This window comes from Piliocolobus tephrosceles, unplaced genomic scaffold, assembly GCF_002776525.5.
Source record: "Piliocolobus tephrosceles isolate RC106 unplaced genomic scaffold, ASM277652v3 unscaffolded_36921, whole genome shotgun sequence".
NCBI lineage: Eukaryota > Metazoa > Chordata > Mammalia > Primates > Cercopithecidae > Piliocolobus > Piliocolobus tephrosceles.
The window spans coordinates 1-10137 of NW_022320889.1; the positions used below are offsets into that span (position 1 = coordinate 1).

At 43.7% G+C, this 10137-nt stretch overlaps 2 protein-coding genes and 1 pseudogene across 2 annotated transcripts; 1 reads left to right on the forward strand and 2 right to left on the reverse strand.

The window, feature by feature from the left end:
* Positions 1-8: 8 nt before the first annotated feature.
* On the reverse strand, positions 9-1769 carry LOC113222965 (protocadherin gamma-B2; the record flags this gene model as incomplete). The annotated part of the gene is made up of 1 exon (XM_026452539.1): positions 9-1769. A coding segment is annotated over exon 1 (1761 nt), but the record flags the coding sequence as incomplete, so codon positions are not given.
* A 1461-nt stretch (positions 1770-3230) lies between these two features.
* Positions 3231-3700, forward strand: LOC113222964 (annotated as a pseudogene).
* A 1049-nt stretch (positions 3701-4749) lies between these two features.
* Positions 4750-7447, reverse strand: LOC113222966 (protocadherin gamma-A4). The gene has a single exon (XM_026452540.1). The coding sequence runs from the start codon at positions 7368-7370 to the stop codon at positions 4815-4817; it is 2556 nt and encodes an 851-aa protein (XP_026308325.1). The 5' UTR covers positions 7371-7447; the 3' UTR covers positions 4750-4814.
* Positions 7448-10137: the final 2690 nt, after the last annotated feature.

Below are 10137 nucleotides of genomic sequence, written 5' to 3' on the forward strand. Positions count from 1 at the left end.
TTGGTCACCAGGTAGCCGGGCTCTGCGGCGCGTGGCACCATATCGAAGAGGGCGGAGCCATCGGGCCCCAGCGCGGGGTACAACACCAATGGCACATTGTCATTGAGGTCGCCCACTAAAACACGCAGGCTCACGTTGGCGCTGAGCGCAGGTGAGCCCTGGTCGGTGGCCTGCAGTGTGAGTTCGAAGGCGCGCAGCTGCTCATGATCGAAGGCGCGCTGCGCGAACACCACCCCGCTCTGCGCGCTCACGGACACGTAGGATAAAATCTCCCGCGGCTCCAGGTCGCTCGCTACGATGGAGTAGGAAACTTGGCCATTGGGGCCCAAGTCAGGGTCAGAGGCACTGATTTGAGCGATAGAGGCGCCAGGAGGATTGTTCTCTGCCACGTGAACCATGTAGGAAGTCTGTTGAAAAAGTGGGGCATTATCGTTGACGTCGGAGATGTGCAGGGTGACAATTATGCTGGAGGAGAGAGGCGGCTTGCCTCCGTCGGTGGCTGTGATAGTGAGATTGTATTCTGGGATCTCCTCCCGGTCCAGGGCGCCGTCTGTCACTAGTTTGTAATAGTTCTTTGAGGAAGATTTCAAAATAAACTTGGCATTTCCCAACACTTGGCAGTAAACTTCTCCATTTTCTCCAGAGTCTCTGTCTCTCGTTTTTATCAAGGCGATGACTGTTCCTGGTGGCGAATCCTCTGGTAGGGGAGTAAATACTGAAGTCACAATAACTTCAGGTGCACAATCATTCTCATCAAGAATTTCAACTTGGATACTGCAGTGGGCTGCTAGATCTCCAGGATCTTTTGCTTCAATACTCAGAGTGTAACTACTTGCAATCTCAAAATCCAAATCATCCTTTGTCGTGATTTCTCCTGTTTTTTCATTTAAGCTGAAAAAGTGTTTGACTTGTTCGTCCACATTATGAAAGGAGTAGGTGATCTCCGCGTTTATGCCTTCATCCCGGTCAGTGGCTGTCACTTGAAGCACAAAGAAGCCCGGGGGCACGTCCTCCCTCAGGGTGACCCTGTACACATCCTGGCTGAACACTGGAGGGTTATCATTGGCATCCGTGACTTGGATTCGGATTTGGGTCGTGCCGCTTTGAGGTGGGTCTCCACCATCCACAGCTGTGAGGACCAGTTGATGGAAACTGTGCTCTTCTCTGTCCAGAGAATGTTTTAGAATCAGCTCAGGATATTTACGTCCATCTGGAGCCTGTTTCTCAGCGAGATCAAAGTACTCGTTGTCATTAAGGTGGTATCTTTGTAGTGAATTAGGACCAACATCTGAATCCAGGGCTGGGTCAAGTGGAAATGTTGTACCTGGCTTAGTGGATTCGCCAATTTTTAAATGAATCTTACTCTGTTTGAATAGTGGGGTATTATCATTTATATCCTGCACAATTACTGCTATGTAGAAAATATTTAGTGGGTTTTCAGCGACAGTATCGAAATCCAGAACACACAGAGGCTGCTTCCCGCATATCTGCTCTCGGTCTATTCTGTCACCCACAAGTAAGTCCCCGCTTTCTGGGTTTACTGTGAAATATTCTCTCTCCGCGCTAACCCGCAGCTTCCGGGCAGGCAAGTCCCGGACGCTGAGCCCCAGATCCTTGGCGAGGTTTCCTACGACCGAGTTTTTGGCCAGCTCCTCTGGAATTGAATAGCGGATCTGGTCTGAGAGAGCCCCGGGGAACAAAGACAACAGAAAGGGCAACAGTACCTGCAGCCACCACACCAGCCCGTACCTCCCTGCGCTCGCCTTCATCTTCTGTCTCCCTCGGGCTCCCTTTGCTCCTTTGCCCATAGGAGGAATAAGCCTTCCGAGGATGGCAGAATCCGGGCTCAGGTCACTTTTCCTGATTTTGTTTTCTGTTTCCGAATGTATACTGGCCTCCTCTGCGTGGATGGTTTGTGGAGGAAGTTCCCCTCTAAGAGGCTCCCAAAAGCTTCTCTGGATCTTCTCTTCGTTCTTTTGACCGACAGCGACGCTCAGAGGTTTTCTCAGGAAACTGCACCAATGGCTTGTAAATGTTTGCTAAGAACATTTTTCTTTTCTTCTTCCTCTTTTTTTTTAAATTTATAAAGTCTTCATTTGTTTTTAAATATGTGAAATATTCATATAGTTCCAAATTCAAAAGGTGCATTCATCCCTGCTTTAGATGAGGAGAATTGCTTTCACAGGGGAAATGAGTGTTAACGTTTCTTGGGTATCCTTCTGGAGATACGTTTTATATAGTGCAACGGATTTTTATAAATATTCTGTCTCCTTCTTTACACAAATGTAAGCATACAACATACCATGTCCTACACATTGCTTTTATATTTGTTATATCTTAAAGATCATATCAGCACACAGAGAGCTTTCCCATTTATTTTTATAGTTATCTAGTGGTCCATAATATAGTTATCTAGTAGTCCATAATATGAATATACAACAATTTGTTTAATCAACCTTGTTATTTACTAAAAGAAACTCACTGCACATTCTAACAAAAACACATATTTTAAAAATTTTGATTTTAGGTTATAAATTATCTACTGCTTTCCTAGGCCTTTAAAACGTGTGGCACTCTCATTCTGGAACATATTCCTAATGCCAACACCTGAATATGCTTGACACAGTTTCAGGCCAATTGAGCATTTTCAAATTATATTTTATGGCTTAATTACTTTAAACAATCTCTCCTCAGATGTGAGTTGTCTCTCAACATTCACTTGTTATTTCTGCTTTCTGCTCACCAAGCCAGGTAACTGCATATCATATTCCAGCTTACTCTATGTATTGCACCACAACTTTCTATGAACACAAAACCATGTAGAAACTAAAACTCTCTTTTGTAAATCAAATTGAGGCATATTCCACAGTCTGTCACTACGACTTCCAGTTATCAAATTACACTAATTTGTGTAAGCATATACATTCATGAATTTTGAATTAACTCACAGAACTAAATGAAAGCACAAAGAACAAAAGTGTTGTATATCCCCTACACACAAAATATTTTCCCCCATATAAAATAATCCCAGAGCCACATGGTGACAGAAATATCTAACAGCAATTTGTAGCAATAGGGATGAGGCCAACTTACTAAGCAGCATAAATCATATCAGTCCAGAACCCACCAAGTAACTCAACCTTTGAAAGAGGCTCACATGATGAGAAGAGAAAAGACTCCAAAAACTTATATTTTCCTTAGAAATCAAGAAAGTCTCGCCTTTTCACAAGATGGCACCAAAAGCGAAGAAGGAAGCTCCTGCCCCTCCTAAAGCCAAAGCCAAAGCGAAGGCTTTAAAGGCCAAGAAGGCAGTGTTGAAAGGTGTCCACAGCTACAAAAAAAGAAGACCCGCACATCACCCACCTTCTGGCGGCTCAAGACACTGCGACTCCAGAGGCAGCCCAAATATCCTCGGAAGAGCACCCTGAGGAGAAACAAGCTTGACCACTATGCTATCATCAAGTTTCCGCTGACCACTGAGTCTGCCATGAAGAAGATAGAAGACAACAACACACTTGTGTTCACTGTGGATGTTAAAGCCAACAAGCACCAGATTAAACAGGCTGTGAAGAAGCTCTATGACATTGATGTGGTCAAGGTCAACACCCTGATTCGGCCTGATGGAGAGAAAAAGGCATATGTTCGACCGGCTCCTGATTACAATGCTTTGGATGTTGCCAACAAAATTGGTATCATCTAAACTGAGTCCAGCTGCTTAATTCTAAATATATATATATATCTTTTCAACAACAACAACAACAAAAGAAATCAAGAAAGTCTCAATAGTGATGTCATGATAGGCAATTTAAAAATTATTAAAGTTACTTCTAGAATCTACGTAAATATAAGTTAAATTAACTTTGAAATATTTCTCATAATCACAGGAGTGCACCGAAGGAATCACACATAGTCACTGCTGGTGCATCTCAGAACAGCAACAAGAAAATATGTGAAATATAACAGTTCATTGAGAAAATATCCTGTTAAAGTTATATCTAAAAGTTAAACTCATAAGTTGCCAGTATTCTTAAATTGATGTTGCCTATTATAATGCAAAATACCCTTTCAAGGAAGGAAAAGTAAACTTCAAGTAAAGCATGGTACAGTGTAAAAATAGGAAATTAAAAAATCCTCAGTGCAGATCCAACAATAACTTCATGAGAAAGAATATTGTAAACGTGAATTTACACAATTGCCTTCTATTTCACAGGTCTCTTGTATCTTTGCAGTAACACCTAAGGGAAAAGGAAATTTATTCTTTATTTTATTTTACTTTATTTTATTTTATTTCTTGGAGACAGAGGCTTGCTCTGTCACCCAGGCTGGAGTACAGTGGCATGATCTCAGCTCATTGCAACTTCTGCCTCCCAGGTTCAAGCAATTCTCATGTCTCAGCCTCCAGGGTAGCTGGGACTACAGGTGTGCACCACCACGCCCGGCTAACTTTTTGTATTTTAGTAGAGACTGGGTTTCACCATGTTGCCCAGACTGGTCTCAAACTCCTGAGCTCAGGCAATCCACCCTTCTCACACTCCCAAAGTGCTAGGATTACAGGTGTGAGCCACCACACCCAGCACAGAAAAGGACATTTAAGGAAATGAGATGGTTTAGAGTTGTAAAATTAGAAAATTCTGGCTGAAACTACAACTGAATGAAGACCAAAAAGGATAATAAACAACATTTTTGTGTGGTAAAGACTGTTGGTCATTACTGAAGGGTCATCCACCAGTTCTCTTTACAGCAATAAAATATTAAAAGAGGCCCCTTTATTTGATATATTACATATATAATGGGAGACATTTACACAACTCTGTCTATATTTCAGTGTGGTATGATCTATTATAAGATTGACTCACCTGAAGATTAAGGTCTCCTTTTGTTTCAAGTAAATCCTGAGTTATCAGAAGAGGCTCGCTTTTCTCACAGCTCTCCCGGCTGATGAGCGTGTCTGCATAGTTGGGCTGGGGGAAGATCAGATGACTCTTCCTCGAGTCTGCGGTGAGGGAGACCTCGTGGGAGTAGGTCTGCAGGAAAGCCCGAACCCCGTCCACGCCCACAAAGTGCGAGGCAGGCACACCTGCCAACCTGCTGCCTTCAGCGTGAAGCAGGCGTGACTTGTGCCAGCGTCTCAGCTTGAGTGCTAGCAGCACCATGACAAAAGCCAGGAAGACGCAGGAGACAGCGGCCACTGCCACCACGAGATAAAGTGTGAGGCCCGAGTCGTCTGGGTCTGCTGAAGGCTTGAGACTGCCCAAGTCAGCCAGGACATCTGGGATGCTGTCGGCCACAGCCACAGTGAGTGTGACGGTGGCCGAGAGAGGGGGCTGGCCATGGTCCTGGACGACCACTACAAGGCTCTGCTTGAGCGCATCTCTGTCCAGCAGGGCCCGTGCGGTGCGCACCTCGCCTGTGTGCAGCCCCACTGCAAATAGTCCCGGCTCGCTGGCCTTGAGTAGGCGGTAGGACAGCCAGGCATTCTGGCCTGAGTCTCTGTCCACTGCCACCACTTTGGTCACCAGGTAGCCGGAATCTGCGGAGCGGGGTGCCAGCTCCACACCAGTGGAGCCATCTGTAGGGAAGGTGGGGTACAGGATCTCAGGGACATTGTCGTTCTGGTCCAGCACAAAGAGGCTCACTGACACATTGCTGCTGAGTGGAGGGTCTCCACTGTCACTGGCTGTCACCAATAGCTGCAGGTCTCTAAGCTGCTCATAGTCGAAGGAGCGAAGTGCATATAGGATCCCAGTATTGGAGTTGATGGAGACATAGGAGGACAGGGGTGCACCCTGGAAGGTGTCTTCGGCCAGGGAGTAAGTGATTAGGGCATTGTCACCACTGTCAGGGTCTTGAGCAGTCATAGATAAGATGGAGGCTCCTCTGGGGTTGTTTTCAGGAATGTAGGCAGAGTAGGAAGCATGAGGGAAAGTGGGTGGGTTGTCATTGATGTCCATCACCTGCAGTGAAATATAAGTTTCTGTAGACAGTGGAGGAATTCCCTGGTCAGTTGCAGTTACAGTGATGTTATATTCTGAGACTTCTTCCCTGTCCAGTGTTCTGTGTGTCAACAACCGATAGTAATTTTCATAGGTCTTTTCAAGTGTGAATGGCAGATTATCTGGAATAGAACATGTGACTAGGCCATTTCCTCCTGAGTCACTGTCATGCACGTTGAAAAGTGCAATTACTGTACCCGGGGAAGAAGTTTCCTGGACTGAGCTGGTGAGAGATGTAACTGTGACTTCTGGTGCGTTGTCATTTTCATCCAGAACTGTCACCAGTACCTTGCTTCTAGCCCGGAGGCCAGGCCCATCATGGGCTTCTACATCAATGTCATAGAATCCAGAGTCCTCATAATCTAGATCCCCCAATATTGTTATATCCCCACTCAGAGAATTTAACTGAAATAGCTGTGATATTTTGTCTCTTACTTTCCGGAAAGAATACGTCACGTCTCCATTGGCTCCTTCATCTGGATCAGTGGCTTTTATGGTGAGTAGCCGAGTGCCTACAGGAACGTTCTCACGAACACTTACGTGATACTTGGGCTGAGTGAACACGGGAGCATTATCGTTGGTATCCACAAGTATTATGAGAATCCTGGCAGTGCCAGAGCGAACCGGGTCACCTCCGTCGAAAGCGGTGAGAACGAGATGGTGAACTGCCTCTTCCTCGCGATCTAGAGCACGTTCCAGCACCAGCTCTGGGTACTTAATCCCATCGGCCCCGCTTTGCACGTCCAGGGAAAAGTAACCGTTTGAGTTGAGCTGGTAACCTTGCAGGCTGTTTACCCCTACATCCGGATCAAAAGCTTCAGGAAGAGGAAATCTCGTCCCAGAATTTTCATTTTCAGCAACTTTTATTTCCCTCTGTTCTGTCCCAAAACTGGGTGGGTTATCATTAACATCGATTATTTCCACCTCTACCCGCAAAATCTTCACTGTATCTTCTAGGAGAATCTCCAGTATTGTCACACAGTTTGGAGATCTGTCGCAGAGCTCCTCCCGGTCTATCCTACCCGAGGTGACCAAGCTGCCGCTGCGCGGGTTCAGGGCGAAAAGCTGCGTCCTACCTCTGGAGACGATGCGGACCCCGCGCTCCACCAGCTCCCGGGGCGCCAACCCTAGGTCCTTGGCGATGTTGCCCACCACTGAGCCTTCTTCCTGCTCCTCAAACACCGAGTAGCGGATCTGTTCGGCCCTAATTTCCCCCAGAATCCCCAGGAGAAGGCAGATTTGGAGCAGCCGGGTGCGGTCTGGGCTAGCAGGAGGCGCCGCCATTACAACCCCGCCGCGGAGTCGCCTGTGCTTTGGTTTTCCCTCTGTCGAGGCCTGAGGAGCCCCAGGATCTTCTGGGTCCAAAATAAAGTGCATTCACAGCCGGAGCTCTCAGGGCTTCCGCTTGAAGCTTTCATACAGCTCCAGAGCCAGTGCTTTGTGCTGCAGAAATCTTGTGATTCTGATTAAATTTCTGGTTTGTCTTTTCCCCCGATTGGTGAACAGCGACACCCAGAGTCTTAACCTGTTACTGCAATTTATTCTTGGTAAAAAAAAAGTTTACTTTTTATACATGTTTCTATTCCTATTTCTCCCAAGATAATAAAAGTCAAATTCCTGTTTTTGATTTGCAATGAAAATTCAAGAATGATCCAAATCTATCTGTACAATAAACTTTATAAAGTTATTTATTTTCTTAGAGAAAATATGACGATTTTTTTTTCTAAGAATGTGTTCTCCATCTTTTCAGTTTTCATATTGTTCATCCCCACAGCCCATTCTCAGTACAGCGTATTGTGTGAGGGACATATTTATCTCTCCTAAAGACAAAGGTGGACTTGAAAAATGGAGGAGACGATAAGTGAAAAGACAGTGAGACAGGAACTTGGAGGTTCGGCTTTAGTCCCCATTTATGCAGTAACAAGTTTCCTTACATGAGTTGACCCTTTAGAACCTGGGGCAATGCTTCAATTCATTTGCAAAAAACCCACCTACTGTTGAAGAGTTAGCCTTACCCGTGTACGAATGAGATTGACAAATACCATAATAGGTTTGGGAAGAGAATTTGCTCCTTAATTTTGTATACAACACATTCTTGGCCACAAGCTATGCATATGACTATCTTGTTTACAATGTGTTCTCAATCTTTAGAACAATACCTTTCATAGAGTAGTAACTTTTTTATGAAGCCTTTCAATGTTTCATGAATGACCGGTTCAAATGCAAAGCCTAAAACAATGGGTAAATAACTCTGATCTTAAAAATAAAAAAGAAATAAAAAGAAAAGTTAGACTGAAGAACTATAAAGTGCAGATAATAGTTTAGTAATTTTTTTCACATGACATATTCAGTATTATTTTACTACAATTTCTAACTTTACTTTCGCTCTCACTTTAGAAATAGCCAGTAAAATGAAATGTTTTGGTAGCTGAACATGGATTATCATTGCACATGCCATCGCTTTCTTGCTTATGGATACATACAGTAATTTACTAACCTGAGAAAATTTGAGATAAAGCAGTACATCAGTTCTTAAGCTTATTCCTCACTTAACAAGTAGCAGTAGAAATGACTCATACAAAAGTGCATTAGCTATACAGAATTTTAAAACCTCAGACTTTGAGAGAGTAGATTAAAGGTATTTTTCACAATCCTCAAAGACTGCACAAACTCCGGATGATTGAGAAGTGAAATAAGATGTTTGGAAATAAATTTGACAGTATGCATTAAAAAAAACTCAACATGTTTATAGATTTAACTAATTCCTCAGAAATCTATACTAAAGAAACAAGAAGTATGGAAAATGCTTTATAAACCCAAATGTTCATTACATTCCTTGTTTAAATAGAGACAAAACAGAAAGAGCATAAAAATAAATCATTTAGGAATGGTTAAAAAATTATGAAATATCATTGACTGAAATTATACAGTGGGAATAATATTGACCCGAAGTTAGTGATGCAAATGTAAAATTGGACAATATTTGCTACTTGTGATGAAACAAAGTGTTAAGAGTCTTAATAATTGGAAGGCTGTGTTAAATATACATGCTGCTGCAAAAAGACAATCTAGAATGTAATTGATGAAGATGAACATAAACTTTAACTTTGGTGAGAAGAACTCTAAATATATTTATAAAGAGCTAAGAATAAGATGACTTGAAAATATCAAGTATCGCATATCAACTAAGAAAAGGCACTGCTATTACTAAGAGTGTTAACATCTAGGAAACAGGTCTCTTTAGCAAGATTTGCCAACCATACAGAAATGCCAACCGTAAAGATTGAAAATTAAATTGCCAAGACTACTGAGCAATCAAGAAAGCAATCTCCATTTATCCAATACACCCTCCCCCAGTAGATACCATCACTAGAACAATGAAAGAAAATCAAAATTACTTATGCACCAATGAGAAGAAAATGTAATTATATAATCTTTTTTTTTTTTTTTGACAGAGTTTCCCTCTTGTCACCCAGGCTGGAGTGCAGTGGCACACTCTTGGCTCACTACAATCTCCACCTTCCGGGTTCAAGCGATCCTCCTGTCTCAGCTTCCCGAGTAACTGGGACTACAAGCACGTGCTACCACACCCAAATAATTTTTGTATTTCTAGTAGACAGGGTTTTACCATCTTGGCTATGCTGGTCTCAAACTCCTGACTTCAAGTGATCCACCTGCCTCAGCCTGGTTAAGCGCTGGGATTACAGGCTTGAGCCACCGCTCCCGGCAGCAATATATAAAATTTAACTAGATTTGCAGAAACTCACGTGCGAAGACAAAGAAGGGTCATAAGCGACTTTGTGATCTTCATTACTGGCACAAACAATCATAGAAGGATCATCACACAGCAGATCCTGAGGGGGAGCCATTTCAGGTGTCAGGTTGAGAAAATTAAATTCTGTCTTTGCAGAATGAGAGGCAACACATAGATTGTAGGAATAGGGCAAAGTCCCCTCGCCGTGGTTGGGAGGAACCCCGGGCCCAGACTTGGAGCAGAGACCCGTCTGAAAACAACCCTCAGTGTTGAGGCTGGAGGCATGTCGCAGGCGCAGGGCGATCGCCAGAATTACCGCGAGGAGAAAGAGCACTGAGATCAAGGCCAAGGCCACCACCAGGTAAAACTGCAGTTCCGTCTGGGGGTCAG